This window comes from Marmota marmota, unplaced genomic scaffold (assembly GCF_001458135.2).
Source record: "Marmota marmota marmota unplaced genomic scaffold, marMar, whole genome shotgun sequence".
NCBI classification, from domain to species: domain Eukaryota; kingdom Metazoa; phylum Chordata; class Mammalia; order Rodentia; family Sciuridae; genus Marmota; species Marmota marmota.
Window position 1 is genome coordinate 8,892,010 of NW_026000016.1, and position 19,970 is coordinate 8,911,979.

Genomic DNA, 19,970 nt, shown 5'->3' on the forward strand with positions numbered 1-19,970 from the left:
AGTTTATTACAGAAACAATTCTTGAACCAGTGCCAAAGCTTTTACCTCTCTTAATATTTACGAATCTCCATATTTTGGGTATTATTAAAAGAAGGGATCCAGGTGCAATCTGAGTTTACAGTTACCTTCTTATGTATATAGTTTCCCCAGTTTTTCCTTTTGCAAATAGTGGAAGGATTGTTGGATCTATCTATATATAGATAAAGTGGAACAGGCCAAGTCTTTTTTTAAATATAAATTGGGACATGTGCAGAGGTGTTAGTCCCAATTTAATTGTTAATTAATGACAGATATAGTTCAAGAAAGTATTAACCATTCTTCTGTTGTTGGATGTTCAGTTGGATACTAAAAAATAATACTGAAATAAAATTAACTTTTTTTTTTGTTGTTTTGTTCTCCTCTTAAAGGTTCTTTTTTTTTTTCCTTTCCTGGTGTGAAAAATTTATTTATTTTTGCTGGTGACAATTCATGAACAGAGTTGTTTTCATAAATGTTAGAAAACAAAAATTTTTTTCATGTATTGGAAGTACTTCTTGTTGCTTATTCTTTTGTTTTAACTCCTTCCCTTGATTCATTTGCAAAGTAAGGAGCAGCTTGTGGTCAGAACTTAATACTTAATGTTGTCTTTTATATTTCTCATAATATAAATTTATTGGTCCCAAGGACCGGTTTGTCTTCAGTCCACCAGAAACTTTACATTTTACCAGTGTCTTTTTAATAATAGTGTACATAAAAATCACATAGGATACTCAGAAATATAGATTAACACCTCGTGCTACTACTTTCTAACCCCAAGTAACTCTAGGATATGGCTCAAGAATTTTAATATGAACCCCATGTGACTCTAAGAGATAATGCAACGACCATCTTTTAAAAATACTAGTTGGTGTTAATATTATTGTCACTTTTATGAGTCCAGTGGGCTAGGCATGTACCTTTTTTGCCTCAGATTCTGATCCCTACCCAAACTCTAAACATATTAATTCTTATTATAATAAAATTGGAAAGAGAAGAAAAATGTAGGGAAAAAAATCACACCTAATCCTAATATTAGACAAAACTGATAATGTTTTAGTTTTTCTTCATTTACTTTAAAATTTTAATTGGACTTGTACTGTATATTTTATATTTTTTAACACCATAAAAGTTTTTATCTAACATGTTCCTAAGAAATCATTCATACCTTTTTTTGATTCTTACATAGAAGAAAGTATTAACCATTCTTCTGTTGTTCGATGTTCAGTTGGATTCTGAAAAATAACACTGGAATAAACATCTTTGTTAGGAAAACATTTTTTGCAACTATAACTTTTTTCCTTTTTCTCAGTGTTCTAAAAATATTTTTAGGAGTTCTTGAAATACACTGCCAACTTTTTCAAAAAGAGTGTGTTAATTAAAGTTACCAGCAGTAAAACTAGTTGTTATATCCCACTTTTCACCAGCATTGAGTATCTTCATTAAATAAGTTGTGTTTTGGTTCTCTAGAGAAAATGTTGCTTTATTTTGTAACCATTCCTATTGTAATTTACATTAATTTTGTGTACATTTAAAAAGGAGTGTACACTGTTTTTTTTAATATCAAGAATTTATATTTTCAAGTGTTCTTAAGGAAAATTGTTGAGTGATCAATGCCAGTTGCCTTGAATCTTCCCAGTGATTTGTGCAGTTGATAATAAGCATATATAGTTTCTTGTTGTTAGAGGTTAAAGTATAGCATTGTACAGATATTGAATAATCTTCTATTGTTTCTGTACCCATTTAAAATTAGATGTAAACTGATTATAAGTGTAGAGTTATTTAATTAATAAAGTAAACAGGGTCTTCTACTAGAAACTGTTTCTAATAGCAAATGAACAAATAGTATTTAAAAAACTATTAGCAATAATAAAAATTTTTATTAAAAATTATTAACAGAGACAGAAATGCAAAAGCTAACTTTTTTTTTTTTTCATTGTCAGTAAACCTCTTCTGTATGTATTCTGTCAGACTTGTAGATGAATGTGTAGAGTTCAGACAGATATCACCTCTCTGGATCAGTTTTAAAGAATTACTCTCCAATTTTGAGGAGTCACTGGTTACATAATTATTTTCATATGTTATATTATTCCCAGTATACCTTTTAAAATAATAAAGTACTCTGTCCCGTGCTTTGGCGAAGATTGCTAGGCTCTGAATTTTCTCTCCCTGATCTGATTTCTGGAAACTGCCTGAAGGTGCAAAGCCTGGGAGAGGTAGGATTCACCTATTTCCCTTCTGAGGCACCACAGCCCTGTGCTGCCTATTATACAGTGCCTCAGAATACTTGTTTCCCACTCTTCATTTACTTTTTAGTTTTTTATTATAGGAAGGCATTTTTCAGTCCTCATGGCTGATTGCTGAATTCTTTAATGACTTTTTTAGTTGCTAAATCAAATGATTGTTTTGAAGTCTTTTAGTTTAATATTGTCCAGTTCTCCCTTTTTTGGAAATTTTTCTTCTCCCTGACTTTCAAATATTGCTTTTCCCTGGTAGACCTTCTACTTCTGACTCTCTTGTCTCCTTCACTGGATCCTTTTTCTTTTTCTGGACCCTCAATTATATTGGTTGCATTAATAATTATAATAACAATATAAATCATCATGCTAGAACATGTGCTACCTTTAGACTTCTTATTTTAATTCATAAAACAATTGCTTAGTATTTTCCAGGTTCTCTTACCTTCCTTTTATTCTGTATGCTCTCTTTCTTTAAGTTATTGACCTTCATCTATAAGCCCATGACTTTTACATTCATGTTTTTCAGCCTGCATGTAATTTAACTTTTTTTTTTTTTTTCTGTACTGAGTTCTAAATCTATATGTCTAACAATCTATGAGCATTTCTGCTTGGATTTTGAAAAGGTTTATCAACCTAATAGAATCTAAATAAAACTCTCTTCACTCCTCTCTTTATAAACTCCATATGTATATGTGGGGAAGAGACTGAGAGAATATTTACTTATCTATCTTTATTTATTTATTTTGGTATTGGGGTTTGAACTTTGAACCCAGGGACACTTTGTCACTGAGCTACATCTCTAGTCCTTTTTATTTTTTTATTTGAAGACAAGAGTCTCACTAAATTGCAGAGGCTGACCTCTAGCTTGTGATCCTCCTGCCTCAGCCTCCCAAGTATGTGCTACCACATTCAATTTATTCTTTTTAGTTATACATGACAGTAGAATGTATTTTGACACATTATACATACATGGCCAGTTTATTCTTTATCTTTTTTTTTTTTGAGAGAGAGAGAGAGAGAGAGAGAGATTTAATATTTATTTTTTAATTTTCAGTGGACACAACATCTTTCTTTGTATGTGGTGCTGAGGATCGAATCCGGGCCACACGCATGCCAGGCGAGCTTGCTACCGCTTGAGCCACATCCCCAGCCCTATTCTTTATCTTGACATTAATCTGTTGTTAAAAGTACCACCATAACAAACTTACTTAAGTAAACATCCAGCCTGCATGTTAATTTAACTTCTGATTTTTTTTTGAGTCTTGCCTGCTTCTTCATTCCTACTATCTTGTCCTATTGCAGCTGTCTTCCATTTTCTGTGTGTACTATTTATTGTACCAACCCTCAACTAATCTCTACTTCTAGTTGGGTCTCCCTCTAAAACCTAGAGAATTTCTGAAATTCCAATCATAATGTACTTTCTGGCTTAAAGTCTTAATAGTTCCCTAAATGCTGCAGAATAACATCTATGCTTTTTAATATGGCATATACATTCTTTTTCTTGTCACTTAGAACCATCTCTTGCTGCTCCTTTCACATACATTACTCCCTGACTGTACCATGCCGTTTTCTTAATTTTTATGCTGCCTCCTATCTCCCCAGCTTTGCTGTTACTCATTTCAAATGCTTAGTTATTTGTTTTCAGGTCTCTTCCATTTTTCTCCTATTTATTATTTAAGCTCTAGCATTGTGTTTATTATGCATTCAAATGATGTTTGTTTCACTTTCCTTTACTGGTTTTCCCAAACTAGAAATGTGGATATTTTCTTAGTTTCTTTTCTTTTTATCACAGCTAACCACTTCCAATTGCTTTTATTGAAGCATTTGTGTTTGTATACTTTTGGTCACATTTGTTTCTTTTTTCATTAACAAATTTTATAAACTGCTACTGTTGTGTTAATGCATACAAACACTACCAAAAGCTGAATTTTGCATTGAATTTATAGAATCTGTAGTTTAAATTGTGGAGAATTAGCATGTTTATAAAATTAAGCTCTGTTTCTAAATGAGAAAAACTTATCTCTTGAAATCTAATTTTCAGTTTCCAGAGGAAAGTTTTGGTGGCACTGGTGATTGAACTCAACCTTGTGTATGCTAAGCACTCACAGTACCTCTGAGCTACAACCCCCGCCCTCAAATGAAAGTTTTATAAGTATTCTTGTTCCATTTTATACATTTCTTTTAAAGCATGTTTGTTTGTTTGTTTTTCCTATTGCAAATGAGTTTTTTTCCACCAGTTAAATTTTCTTATTTTTCATTATGTACAAAAAGCTGATTGGATTGTATCCATCAGGCCAATTTATTAAACTTTTCTAGTAGTTTTCATGGACTTGGTATTTTAGATATTGATTATGATGATGATCATTTTTTGGTACTGGAGATTGAACCCATGGGGCTACACTGCCAGCCTGTTTTGTTTTGTTTTATTTTATTTTGAGACAGTGTCCCACAAATTTTTGAGACTGGCTTAGAACTTGGAAGCCTCCTGACTCAGTCTCCTGAATTGCTGGGACTCCATGGTGTACTCCACGGTACTTAAAAGTGCTTCCTCTCTCTTTTAACTATGATGCTTATTTTAAATACTAATAATTTTTTTTTTTTAATATTTATTTTTCAGTTTTCGGCGGACACAACATCTTTGTTTGTATGTGGTGCTGAGGATCGAACCCGGGCCGCACGCATGCCAGGCGAGCGCGCTACCGCTTGAGCCACATCCTCAGCCCCCTAATAATTTTTAATAGCAAATTAAAGAAGCATCACTAATTTAAACTTGCTAAGAATTTTATCCTAAATCTCTGTTAAATTTTATCACATGCTTTCTTGGCATCTGTGGAGATGATCATGTTAATCTGTGATTCTAAAGAATTACTGTATGAGATTCCTTTCCTAAAAATAATTTTCTTAACATCTCCGTTTTTTTCCCGATTTATTTAATATAATGTTAGGTTTATTACTAGTATTTTATTTAGGATATTTCCATCTTTATTTGCAAGGGAGATACATTTATAGGGTTCTTAAATTATTCTGCTCTTTTGTTTCAAAATTGTGCTGGTCTTATAGACTGTGCTGAAATATTTTAGTTGGAAAAACAGTTTGAGCTAGTTAAAACACAGGAATTAGAGAGGAAAAAACACACAGGAATTAGTTTTTCCTAAAGAGGTAATAGAATTTGTCCATAAACATAATTTTTAAAATGCCTGTTGTTCCTCCAAGTTTTAATTAAGAATCAGGAGCAAAGTAAGAACTCCTTTAACACTTACTGAATTAAAATCTCTAAAAAAAAGTTCTGAGATGTGATTTACTATATAGGGTTGTTTATTATTTTAGCAGAATATATTTTTGTCAGAAAGCATTGTTAGGACTGCTTCACCAGAATATGAAATTAATCTGTAAGAGAAATAAATGGATATGTGTCCTCGTGAATAGATTTTCTTTGTAAAAAGATACTGGTTGGTGGTAAATTCAAAGCTACCATTTTTAGGAAAATAGTCTAATTTGCATCATCAAATGTAGTACTTGCATAACTATCATGTGCAAAAAAAACCAAAAGTATCCGTTTTACATGTGTTTATATTTTGAGTTATTTTTGTTTTCTAAAGTTTGTTCTATGACTTAGACTCATTAAAACTATTTTATACACAAATACTATTTTAGAAGCTGAAATACTTTAAATTTCAGTGAAATTTAAATTTCACATTTCCATTTTAAATTTCAGGGGTTTTTTGGGGGGGCGGGGGGTGGAGGCTGGGGACACTACTGGGGATTGACCCAATACCTTGTGCCTGGTGGGCAAGCACTCTACCACAAAACTATCCCAGCCCTAAATTCAGCATTTTTACGCATTCAAAAACTGTAGATACATGACCAAGGTAATGGAACATCTGAATATAATTTTAGGATTTATATGGTAAAGCAGTAGTTCTCACCAAGCCCCAGTTTTGTCCTTAGAGAACATCTGGCCATGTTTGAAGACTTTGGTTTTCACATGGAGGCTGGTGTATATGTGCCACTCGCATCTAGTGGGCAGATGCCAGGTGTGCTGGTGAACATATCACAGTGTACAGCACAGTCCTCAAGCATAGAATGATCTGTCTCAAGATGTACATGGTGCTGAGGTTGTAAATGGGAGATACATATGTAAATACCAGTGCGTAATATAAATGGTTTTCAGATCTGAGCTTTTTTTCCTTTCAGCAATTGGATATTTGTGTACAGTGTCTTTAAGCAAAGTGTATGGAGAAGTGTTTTGCTCTTTACTGACATCTAGTGAAATATTTAAAAACAAAAATTAAAACCCGTTAAGAGTAAATGTCTTAATCAGTGTTCCAGCTAATTCTTCTACAGTTATAAAACTCACAAACCGATGTGATTCTGCAATCTGTATTTGGGGTAAAATTGGGAGTTCATAACCAACTTGAATCTAATGTATGAAATATGATATGTCAAGAGCTTTATAATGTTTTGAACAACCAATAAAAAAAAATAAAAAAAAAATAAAACTCACAAACAAGGAAACTAAGTAGAGATTCAATGATTTGTTTATGGCCACTGAGAAATTATAATTGAGAAGGAATAGAATCTAGTAAATTCTTAGGTTTTATTCTTTTATGTTTTGCTTTTATTACTAATTTAACATTAGAACTTAGAATATACAATCTTTCTTTTAGGAGTTTTCTGAATAAAAGCTGAGCTACCCATGTGTAAGACATTTTATTTTGTTTGTTTGTTTGTTTGTTTTTAGATTTTTTTATGTTTTAAAAATTTGCCAAAAATGTTTGGCTCTAAAATTATTTTAGAGCCAAAGAAGACCTTTGCTGTTTTAGTTCAATTCTTTCACATATGGAGATTTAAAAAATCACTATCAGAGAAGCAAAGTGATCTTACCCAACATCATACAATTTTTTAGTGACAGATACTGAACTAGAATCCAAAGCTCTTACTCAAGTGTTCTTTCAGGCTGAAGGAAAATATTAAATACACTTTGGATTCTGCTTATAGTTTTTATTTATTCATTTTCAGTCAATCTATAATTATTAAAACTGAAGTCATTATTTCTTAGAATTTTTAATTTATGTGTTTATACACACAGATCTATACACGTATACATACCCACATACCTGTTTTTTCTTTGTCTTTGTTTCTTTTTCCTTTTTAATTTACCACTTTTATCCTTTTCTGTGTTTTAAAATGAATTAATATATATGTTTATAAATCTTGTAAATGTTATACCATTTTAAACATGAGATTTAAAATTTTTATTTTACAGGCAACTACACCTCCAAATCCAGGAAGGCCAGACTCTCCTGTGTATGCTAACCTACAAGAATTGAAAATATCCCAGTCAGCTGTCCCCCCACTTCCTGGGAGCCCAGCAATTCAGATTAATGGAGAATGGGAAACTCATAAAGATAGTTCAGGGCGTTGTTACTACTATAACCGAGGAACACAGGAAAGAACTTGGAAGCCACCCCGCTGGACTCGGGATGCAAACATAAGCAAAGATTTCCAAAGTCCAGGAGATCAAGAGGTATGAGTAATTAAGGAGTCAACCAGTGAGTCACCACATTTTCTCTTTTCATTATTCAGAAACAAAATAATTGAATAGTTTAGTTTCTTGGTATCAGTAGGGTAGAAAACTTAAATCTCTAACAACGCTAAAAATTCTTTCCAAACTTCATTGTGTTAATGCCAGTAATGTTCTAATCACTAAGTAGTAAATAACCCTATAGTGTACTTTCTGATTCTAGAACTGAATCAAAGTTGTCTGCTGCCAGTACTTTCCTTTACATTAGAAGATACTAACTTACTGCATAAACCAGTCACATTTTTCAGGAAAAGAAGAGAAGAAAATAAATGATGTACCTAGCCAGATAAATAGAAACAAATTATTCAAACAGATACTTTCCTCTATTGGTTCAGTATGGTATCAAGCTCACTCTTTTGTCACACATAAATCTTTTATTTCTATGTAGGGAAGTAATGATAATTCCTTTGCTACAATTAGATCATTCTGTAAATCTGACAATTTACTTTAAAACCTTTATTTTCTCTAATAAATAGTGTTTTCACCCTCTGGTTTCTCCTTCCCCCACACATCTTATAGGGTGGTGTAGAGAATGGCTAGTTATATATTTTGAGGAACCCTCATTTTAGTGGTCTGATAAGGTGCCTTGGGACTGTTTAGATGTGCAGGAGAAAGGTAGGTAGGATTGATAGATGGAGTGAAATCTTGTTCTTTCATGGATTAGAGCCCTGCCCTTGCAAGGGCCACCTGCAGTTCCAGGAAACAGTGAAAAAAACACGTAGCTCCAGGAAGGCAGGGCTGTAGCAGTGAGGTAACACGTCCTGTATTTAGCAGAATCTAAAGTTCTTTGTAGTTATTAACTCCCTTCTTGTCCTATTTTTTTAGTTGGTTATTTATAGCCTTGATTTGCTGCAAACTTTCAGTGTTCAAGAATGAAAGCAAAAGTCATGAGAGAAATTGTTCATGCTTAGTGTAATAAGAAAATTAGGAAAAATTTTATTCAAATTGTAGACTAAAAACAGTTGAAACTCTTCACCATTATAAAGCATTTTAAACTTCACTTGATTGGTACTCTGAGTAAGTTGATTACCTGGAAGTTTCCTCCCTGGTTAAAATCTTTGGGTCTTTCCATTTGGACTAATCAATCTCCATTGAAGTCTTTAGCTCTTCTGCCTAGAAGATAAGCACTGCCAACCAAGGTCTTGGTGTCTGCATTCAGTTTTCAGGTGGTCCCTTGGTCTTATCTCTCTGTGGCACACATGTCCCACTTGTGTCTGCTGTCTCTCAACTGAGAATGTTGCCCGCTCCCCTCCTTTATAGATGGGATTAACTTCCATACCCACTGCTGGGGTAGGGAAGGGTACACACCTAGTTGCTGGGCATGATGAAGGGGATTCTGGCAATTTGAGCCTACTTTTTGTAGTGCCACTGCCTCAGTCCATCTGTTCCCTAGGTGCCTGATACTGTCAGTTCCTAAGCTGTTTGCAGATTCTGCTCTGTAAACTCTGAGTTGCCTTTGCTCCCATTTCCTCTGCCTGCCAGTTTAGATTTTGCTTGCTACTGCATGAAGAGTTAAGCTTTTGCTCATTTGCTGACTCTTGGCTCTTTTTGTGTCCTACCTGTCCATGTGGGTTTGTGTTTTAGGGATGTTTGGGAGAGAGCAAGTGTTCACTTTTATCTTAACTCAGAAGCTTTTTATTGTAGTGGTTACCCTAAAACAATGGTTCTTACCTGAGGTGATTTTTACCTGCCAGGGGCATTTGGCAATGGTCGGGGACTGTTTGATTTTCATGGTGAGGGGATTTTGTGTAGTGTGTAGAGAGAGGCCAGAGATTCAACTAAATATCCAACAGTAAATAACAGCTTTCCATAACACAGGGTTATGTGGTCCTGAGTGTCAGCAATGTACAGAGAAACTCTGCCCTAGATATTTTAATAAGTGTCTGTATCAAAGCCTAACATTTTTCAATTTCCTCTTGACTCCTTAAAGCCATGCAAAAACTATATTGCTGTTGTTACATATTTTGTTTCTATTCTTAGCCCTCTTATTGTCATACATGATGATTCTTGATGCTAATCCTCAATTTTATTACTTTATTTTCTTTTCTTACTTTTTCCTGTCTGTTGTACATGCTCATAAAATCTCCCAAGAGCATCTATTAATGCTAGAATCTTTGTTTTTTTTTTCTGGAAATTTGTTTTGCTTTTATTTTTGAAGACTATTTTCTATGGATATATAATTCCACATTGAATTCTTGTTTTCCCTAGTTCATTGAAGATTTTATTCTCATGTTTCCTGGCTTCCATTATTGAGCTGAAAATGGAACTGTCATTTTATTCTTTCAGAGTAGTTAATCTCTTCTTACTGGTAGCTTCTAAGATCTTGTTTCTGGGGGCTGGGGCTGGGGCTCAGTAGTAGCACACTTGCCTGGCATGTGTGAGGGTTAGAGTTTGATTCTCAGCACTGCATATAAATAAACAACAACAAAAAAAGGTCTATTAACAACTAAACAATATATATATATATAAAAAGATCTTGTTTCTGCAGTTTCACTATGATGTGAGTTAGGTGAAGGTATCTTTTTTATTTCATGACAGGACTTTGTTTGGAACTCTTGAATTGAATGAGTCCCGTATTTCACCAGTTCTTTTTTTCCTTCTTCTTCTTCTAGAACTTTTGTTAGATGAATGTTTAATTGTGCTTGTTCTCTTTGCCTGAGCTTCATTCTCAGTGTTCCCAGATCTCACTCCTGTTCACTTATTTTCTTTTTATCTGTTCCTTTATTTGATGTTAAACTTTAATACTTACAAATTTTAAAACTATTGTCTTATTTCTTTGGAAGAGTTTCCCCATCTTTTTTCATTGAAAAGCTTAAACCTACAAAAAAAGTTGCAAGAAAAATACAGTGAGCATCAATATACCATATATTCATCTAGATTTACCAGTTGTTAACATTTTGTCACATTTGCTTTCTCTCTCCTTTCCTCCATTTCCCCAACATGCACACAAACATGTGCATAATTTTCTTCTGAACCATTTGAAGCTGACAATGTTTTTTTATTCCCTGAGGGCAAGGGTATTGTCCAGCAAAAACTACATTTATCAAACCTCAGAATTTAATATTGACATACTGTAATGCAAAGATTATAGTCAAGTGTTTTTCACTTGTCAAGTATTAGCCTATAAAGTTGATTCCTTGCAGTGATGGATCATATATTGCATTTATTTGTCATCTCTCTCTTTAGTCTTATATATATTTTTGTTAATCCTAGTACATAAAATTTTTGAAAGCCTAATTATTACATCTGTTTTTTTTTTTTGCCTACTCTTTCATTGTGAGAGTTTTTTAATATGTGTGTGTCTTTTAGTGTGAGATTATAGTTCTTGGAAATTCATAAGTAGGAAATCTTTAATGAATTGAAAGTTAGTTTCTTCAGAGAGGATTTGCTTTTGCTTCTGCCAGATACCCAGAGAATCTAGTGTCCCATGAATATTTAAAACTAAATCTTGAGCTATAGTTTTTACACACCATCTGGGTAGTAGTAATTTTGGATTGTAATAAGACTTCCTTGTGTTTAAGCACTCTGCCTTCTCTCCCAGTTATTGGGGAAGATTCTGTGATTTCTCTAGTGTAGAATAAAGGGACAGGATTTGTTTCCAACTCACTCATAAACTGTGGGTAGAAATCTTTGCAGAGGGAGTGGTCCCAGCTCTGAATTATGAGGTATCCTTTTAGTTTCCCAACTTTGGTAGTCCTGAGTCTGGTTCCCCAACACTTCTTCATTGCCTTAAAAACCAATAACTAACGTTCTAACTTGGGGCCTAGAAAATACCTTCAAGGAGACAGCCAGGCTTTTTATTCTACTTAACACTCTGGATTCTTGCTTTTTTGACCTCTGAGTCTGTCATTTTTCCTCCCTCCCTCCCAGGGATTGAACCTGGGGAATGTTTAACCACTGAACCACATACCAAACTCTTTTTATTTTTTGAGAGAGGGTCTCATTAAGTTGCTAAGGCTGGTCTTGAACTTGAGATCCTTCTGCCTCAGCATTCCAAATCGCTGGTGTGTGCCACCATGCCTAACTCTTTCTTAACCTCGTGCTCATTGATAATTGGATTGAATTGATTGATTGATAGATACTGGGGATTGCTCAGTATCTATCAATGCTTTATCACTGAACTATATCCCCAGCCCTCTTTATTTTTGGAGACAGGGTCTTTCTAGGTTGCTTAGGGCCTCAGTAAGTTGCTGGGGCTGACCTCAAGCTTGTAATCCTCCAGCCTCAGCCTTCCTAATTTTGGGGATCATAGACATGCATCACCATGCCTATCCAGCTCATTGATAATTTTTAAAAAATTTTAAGAAAATTGGCTGTTTTCATCCAGATTACCAGATGGGATACATCCCTGCCATTTTTCTATATGAAATGCATACGATAGCCCCCTCATCTTTCTTAAGGGCACTTTTGCTGCAGAATATACCCCAAAGTTATTGTGCCAGTCACCCACCTAAATGAAAACTGTCATCAAGCAGCTGTTTTCTATCTGTAGATATCAAGATCTTGAAGCTTCTCCTGATTCTACAGTGTAATAAAACATACCAAAAAGGTTACTTTTTATGGCGGAAGATAATATTTTACTTTACAAAAGTTGGAATATTATGATGTGCATTTTGTCAACTAGAAAGTTATGTTCATTAAAAAAACTGGTTTTGTGATTTTAATTATCTCTTAATTTTACTAATTAAATGACACTTTTCTTTTTTTCAGTTTCTAAAACTTTTTTTTTGTGTGTGTGTGTTTCTGGGATTTGAACCCAGGGCCTCCTGCATGCCAGGCAAGCACTTTATCACTGAGCTATATCCTCAGCCCCATCTAAAAGTACCCCCCCACCCCCCAAAAAATGACTGAAAGGGGTAGGGAATGAAGAATATTTTTTTTCATACATTTTTTCGTTGTCAATGGACCTTTATTTTACTTAGTTGTATGTGGTGCTAAGAATCAAACCCAGTGCCTCACACATGCTTGGCAAGTGCCCTAGCACTGAGCTACAACCCCAGCCCTATTTTCCATTTTTTAAAAGTGTTACCATTGCAAAACACAGCTTACTTTATGTAATACTTGTGCACAATTCTCCATGTCAGTTTTTGTGAACATACTGACATAAGGGCTGTGTATATCTTTACAACATCGAGAATCTGTCCAGCATGGTTTTTTAGGCCACGTTATGGTGGTAGAAGTATAGTCTGAGTAAGGTTTAATTGTAGAAAATATTTTAGCTAGGGTTAATAGGAAGAGTCATCACACTAATAAATAATTGTTGAACGAATTAAGTTTAATAAAGTGGTACCTCTTGTTTGTTAAGAAACATCAAAAATTGTTGTTTTCTCAGTCTTCTAACTTCTCTGCCATGTCCAGAGCTTATCATGCATGCTTATATTACTTCCATATCGAATTTCTGATCTTTCTGCGTTGTATCTGAATTTTCTGAATATTATTACTTCTTATTTTGAAGTTTAGATTTCAGTAGTCTTTTATAAGCATTTGGTTGAGTGAATTAGGATAACTTGCCATTAAATGAGAACATAAAATACAGTGCACAAGGCTAATGCCTTTTTCCACCTCCCTCTCCCATATACTTTCAAAAAAAATAGTTAAAGGTTTTTTATTTGCCAGGCATTTGTTTCAGTACTCATGATATAGAGATGAGAGAGGATTTTTAAGAAACATAATCTAATGAAGTCCCCTCATCTCTACCTTCATTTTCATGTAGACGTGTATACCCATTCACACCCCTGTCAGTTTTTAATATGAGATTTCAGTTTGAAAACAACATTAAATAGAAGGTAGCACATTATCACTCCTTAGTCTGAAAACATTGTTTTCAGTTTTATTAATGGTAAATTCTGCGAGGGTTGCATTAATGTGATAAAATAACTAACCTTTTTCAATTTTACCTCACCATTTACAATGTATTATTTAAAGACTTTATTGTTTTGAGAATTAAATATTCAAATACATTTAAGATATTTGCCAAGTGTTACTTATAGCCAAGTAAATTCAATCTCCTCAGTTTTCAGTTGCTGAATATTTATATTCAAAAAAGAAAAATCCTTATTTTTCTGACTATTTATAGCTTCTTTCATCAGAAGAAAACTACCACAGCATTTGTTACAGCCAGTCAGATAGTCAGTGTGGTTCTCCTCCAAGGGGTTGGTCAGAAGAGTTGGATGAACGTGGGCATACCTTATATACCAGTGACTATACTAATGAAAAGGTACTTTCTTTTTTCTCATCTGGTATTTCGTGGCAGAAGTATCTCATAAAATGTTGTATACTGAAATTTTAATAGTTTTAGAAAATTCATGAAAATGTTCGCCGTTGTAATTCTATAATCATGCAATTGACAACATGAAAACAGTATACTGATTCATGGTTTTAAACTTCTATGATGATAGGATTTTTGTGGTGTTGATAACTCAATACAGACCAACTTTTAAAGAACAGACCAGTTGTTATTTGTTTAGATTTTCTCAATAAGCATATTTCTTTAGGAGTAATTTTTTGGAAATTGCTTTCTCAACCTACTATTTTTATACAGTGTCACTGCTTATATTTTTTTTCTCATTACAACCAGATTTGTATAAAACCCATGAATCTAATATTTTATGATTAATTGACTTGGCAGTGAATATTGGAGCTTTATGTGTATATTACATCTGGTATCATTTAAGAAAGTAACTGGTTGGTGGTGCTAGTTTATAGAGAGAGTAGACTCTTGGGAATAAACAGAGTAGGGCTTTATCTTTCTTTCTCACCTCAATTATTTGACACCAGAACAGTTGGAAGTGGCAGTTTTCATTTATATCACAATCTATATCATATGATTGTATTTGATTGTATTAGTAACCATTAGTGTCTTTCCTCCCTCATATTCCCTGTATTACACTGCATGAAGTTCTCCTGTTCCTGATATTTAAATTGTATTGAGTAAAATGCATTGGCTAAGGGAAGCAGTGCTTAAGAGTTTGTGTGAAATGAGGTTTATATTGTTAGCTTTCATACTTAAACATTGAAAAACAATTTATTTTGTTAATGTCTCAAACCTGTTTTTAGGATGGGAGTATATATGTGTTCCTGTATATGTGTACATCTATATGTTTTTATGTCATATGTTTCTTCTTATGTTGTTAAGTAGTGCTTGAATCACTAGCCTAAAGTTTGAGGAAAGAGAAAATTCGCATTAATATTGAGTATTATATTTATTCTTACCAAACTTAAAATGCAAGTCTATTGGTATAACTTTGTTAATTTTTTTGCAGTTTTCTTGAGTAAGTAAAATAAAATTCATTTAAAAATAATGTCTAGTATCTTTAGTAGTAGCAGCTTAAGCTCACTTTTATGTAAATATTTAAAAACCTATTATGTTTTTATAGTGGCTCAAGCATGTTGACGATCAAGGTAGACAGTATTACTACAGTGCGGATGGATCTCGGTCGGAATGGGAATTACCAAAGGTAATAACTTCAACAGTGAACTTCTGTTTCAAGTAGTAGATGAAATGATATCTAAGACAGTTTCAGCAGACTTGTTTTTAAATTATTATTTAACTTTCTAAAAAGTAGGAAGACTAAGTTTTTGAAATTTCATTGAGAATCTTGTATCTCACTAAATTTTTCAAAGATGTTCAGTCATCTTCAAAATACTATTACTGCAATATTATTACTAATACTGCAATACTGACTGTTCCTATTCAGAAATTCTTTTTGTTTAGCTTGAAATGGTCTTTCATTATTTCTGAAGAATTCTCTTCAGTACTAGTAGTGCCATCTTGTGTCTAGTTGGCCTGAGTTTTCTACAAGAAAGTAGTCTTGGGCTGGGATTGTGGCTCAGCAGTAGAGTGCTCGCTGCATGTGTAAGGCCCTGGGTTCGATCCTCAGCACCACATAAAAAAAATAAAATAAAGGTACTGTGTCCAACTACAACGAAAAAATAAATATTAAAAAAGAAAGTCTTATTAATTTTTAAGAGAAACCAAAGTGACTAAATATTTAAGATTATCCTCTTAATGTAAATGCGTGATATAATTGAGTCAGTGTTATAATTGAGAGAGGCAGCATGTGGTAGTAAGATCTTCTAGGGCTTTGAGTAGTTTCTCAGTTTTTAAGAGAGGAAGGAGCTGAGTTACATCAGAATCTCAAAGGATGGTTCTGTAGCAAAAAGTGCTTGGTGTCTTGTGATCAATGTGTAGTCCTCAGTTTTATGATATTATTTCATCTTCTGCCATCATTTGCACTTAGGATAGAATATTAGAATGTTTTGGCAATATCATGAACTCATAATTAAATCAGTTACAGACAGGAGGTATGAGGAAATAGGAAAAATATTATAGAAACTCTACTTAGTGCAGTTTGGGCTGTATAATAAAGTCAGTTGCAGATTAAATTCTGTACCTTAAGAAATTTATACTTAATAAAGCCTGAGGTAATTTTTGTCAGCAATTCTTATTCAATAAATATCTGAAAAGTTGTTCAAATTTACAAGTAATGAGAAAAATGTTAATTACTATGAGACAGTATTTCACCCTTCGGATAAATTTTAAAGAATATATGTGTATACATGGGGCTGGGGTTGTAGCTCAGTGGTAGAGCGCTTGCTTAGCAAGTGTGAGGTACTGGGTTCTATTCTCAGCACCACATATAAATAAATAAAATAAATGTCCATCAACAGCTTATAAAAATATTTTTAAGAAAAGAATATTTGTGTCTGTATTTGTGTGTGAACACTAAATTTATAGCTGGGGAGGCAGGGGGAAAAATGGAACATGGATGTTATGGACAGAGGGCCTTTAATGTGTCTGTAATATTTTATTTCTTTTATTTTTATTTTTTGCTACTGGTAGTAAAATTGAACTCAGGGGCACCTAACCACTGAGCCACATCCCCAGACCATTTTCTTTTCAGTTGTTGATAAACCTTTATTTTATTTATTTTTACATGGTGCTAAGGATCAAACCTAATGCCTCACAAATGCTAGACAAGCGCTCTACCACTGAGCCACACCCCAGGCCTCCCCAGACCATTTTAATATTTTATTTGCAGTCAGGGTCTTTCTGTGTTGCTGGGTCTGGCTTTGACCTCAAAATTCTCTTGCCTCAGCCTCCTGAGCCTCTGGGATTACAGAAGTGCACCACCATGCCTGGCAACATTTTATTTCTTCTTCTTTTTTTTTTTTTTAATTTTTTACTTGTAGTTGGACACAATACCTTTATTTCACTTATTTATTTTTACGTGGTGCTGAGGATTGAACCCAGGGTCTCCCACGTGCGAGGCGAGCGCTCTACCACTGAGCCACAACCCCAGCCCCAACATTTTATTTCTTTAGGGAAAAAATACCTGAAGCATTTCTTAATATGACAAAAGTCAATGCTGGGTTCTTGTTGTACTCTCTATTTTTGCATATATGTTTAAAATAATTTAGAACAAAATCTCAGTTAAAATTCTTTAAGACAAAAAATAGAAGTTCCTAAGGGAAACAATTTTTTAAAAGTAGGTGTGTCTTGGGGCTGGGATTGTGGCTCAGGGGTAGAGTGCTTGCCTACCACGTCCAAGGCCCTGGGTTCGATCCTCAACACCACATAAAAACAAATAAAGCTATTATGTCCATCTACAACCAAAAAATAAATATGTAAAAAAAAAAAAGTAGGTGTGTCTTTGTGTCTGTTTTAACTATGGGGATTTTCTTGTTTTTCTTCTCAAATTATGTGCCCCTTACTATTAGCTTCTGTTATTTTACATCTAACATTTACTTCCTTTATGCCTTGTTTGCTTTTAAAAATATGTTGTTGCTTGTAAATCTATGAGCACATTTAAAATTGTGATAATTACCCAGTTTAATTTTACATTATTTTTGTTGTCATATAGAAAGGATTTCTAAATTGTAGTAATTACAGGCTTAAAAGCTAGGTTAGCTTCCTGTAAAGTTTATACACAGGCTTACATACAACTACACATTTTAATTATCATTAGTGATGATTTTGCTGTAGGGAAGATATAGCACTCTATAGTAATTGTGTCTTTTTATACCTAGAGACATCTGACACAGAATTTTGTGGGGGAGAGGGGGTGCTTTAAAGATCATCATTGTTTAGTCTAGAATTATCCTTTGTGAACTTGATAGTCTTAAGACTGTTGATTGTCAGTTAATTAAAACTGTATGTGGTTGACTGGCTATGGCAAATTTTAATGTGGAGAAGGAAGTAAGAGCTTTGGGAGACATTTGGGAAGGCCTGGGTGGACTCAGTTTGGAGTGTTAATAAGTGACATATTGTGGAGAGGAGGATCTTGGGAGATTTTTTAGTGGTAAAACATCCCTAACATATAATTTTAAAATTATAATGAGGGTCATTACAAGTTAAGATTTGCTGGACGGTTTTAGGGGTGAGAGGAGTGGATATCAGGTATCCTTTGGTTTGAGGAAAATAATTTATCTGTTAAAAGTAGATTATTTTGTCTTTTGTGGGGACGGATGGGGGTACCAGGGATTGAACTCAGGGGCACTCGACCACTAAGCCATATCCCCAGCCCTAGTGTATTTTATTTAGAGACAGAGTCTCACTGAGATGCTTAGGCCCTCGCTCTTGCTAAGGCTGGCTTTGAACTTGTGGTCCTCCTGCCTTGGCCTCCCAGCTTCTGGGATTACAGGCATCCTCCACCATATTTTATCATTTTTATTATAATTTATTGAAATTGCCTACATAAGACAGCATGACTTTTAAGGCCTTATGTCTCTGAGATGTTTTCTTCTTGGTGATCTACATGTAATATCAATTCTTACATGATTCAATATCTTACTGGTCATGTGTTTTTAATTTTATGTGTAGCAATGTTTTTAGTTTTATATGTGGCAATGATTACCTATCTTTGTAGGCAAGTAGTATGTTCAGAATTGACTTTTAGAATTAGTATCATCACTTTAGAAAAACAAATGTATTCTGACCTTAATGAAAACAAAAACAAAACCTAAAACCCCAATTCTTTTTTTGTCATTTTTTTCAAAGTACAGTCTAAGCGCTTTATTGCATGTGTCATTTTTTATTAGCAGGCATTAATTCTACAAATTAATGGAATTTGGCATGCATGTGTTGATGATGTCACTCCTGCTCTTCTGCACTCTGTTGTCCCTCCAGTTCTAAAGTCCCTAATTGTTCCTTTTCCACCTTCAGGTTATTTTGTTTGTTTCCACATACGATAGAAAATATGTGGTACTTGTCTTTCTGTGCCTGATTTAGTTTGCTTAGCATGGTGACCTCTAGTGCCATCCATTGTCCTGCAAATGACAGAATTTCATTTTTCTTTTTGGTTGAACATTCCATTCCATATTGTGTATATATGCCATATTTCTTATATACATTCATTTGTTGATGGACACCTAGGCTGATTACATATGTTGGCTTGTAGTAAAGAATGCTATACAAACATGGGTATGCAGGTGTCACTTGTATGCTGACATTATTTCCTTTGGATAAATGCCCAGGAGGAGAATAACTGGATCTTAGGGTAGTTCTCTTTTTAGTTATCTGAGGAAACTCTCACCAATATTGTATAAGATTTTCTTTTCCTCCACATTCTTGCCAGCATTGTTTTTGTTTTTTAAATAATAGCCATTCTAATGGGTGAGATGGAATTTCAGTATGGGTTTGATTTGTATCTCTGTCATGACTAAAGATGTTGAGCATTTTCCATGTTTTTATTGGCCATTTGTACTTGAGAAGTGTCTGTTCATATTATTTGCCCACTTTTTGGTTGGATTACTTGGCCTTCTTTGTTGTTGTTGTTGTTGTTGTTTGAGTTCTTTATATATTCTAGTTATTAAACCTCTGTCAGATGAACACTGACAAAGGTTTCCTCCAGTTCTGTACATTGTCTTTTTACTCTATTGTTTCCTTAGCTATACAGAAGCTTTTTAATTTGATATAATCCTATTCGTTAACCCTTTGCTTTTGTTCCCTGAGCTATTAGAGTCCTGTTCAAGAAATGATTGTCTGTGCCAATATCTTGAAGTGTTTTCATAGTAGTTTCAAGGTTTTAGGTCTTACATTAAGATCTTTGATCCATTTTGATTGTCTCTCATATATATATGTGTGTGTGTGTGTGTGTGTATATATATATATATATATATATATATATATA

General features: G+C 33.9%; 1 protein-coding gene across 4 annotated transcripts in view; it reads left to right on the forward strand.

Annotated features, from left to right (window-relative positions):
• The window catches only part of Arhgap12 (Rho GTPase activating protein 12), a 102,509-nt gene that overhangs the window by 46,512 nt on the left and 36,027 nt on the right, over positions 1-19,970 (forward strand). For 2 of the 4 annotated variants that reach the window (XM_015483475.2, XM_048809098.1), the window contains exons 4-6: positions 7,522-7,782; positions 13,916-14,056; positions 15,216-15,296. In XM_015483475.2, the coding sequence (XP_015338961.1) occupies positions 7,522-7,782; positions 13,916-14,056; positions 15,216-15,296 (483 nt within the window). The remainder of the gene's footprint in view (positions 1-7,521; positions 7,783-13,915; positions 14,057-15,215; positions 15,297-19,970) is intronic. The other 2 variants (XM_015483476.2, XM_015483477.2) reach the window with 1 other exon arrangement.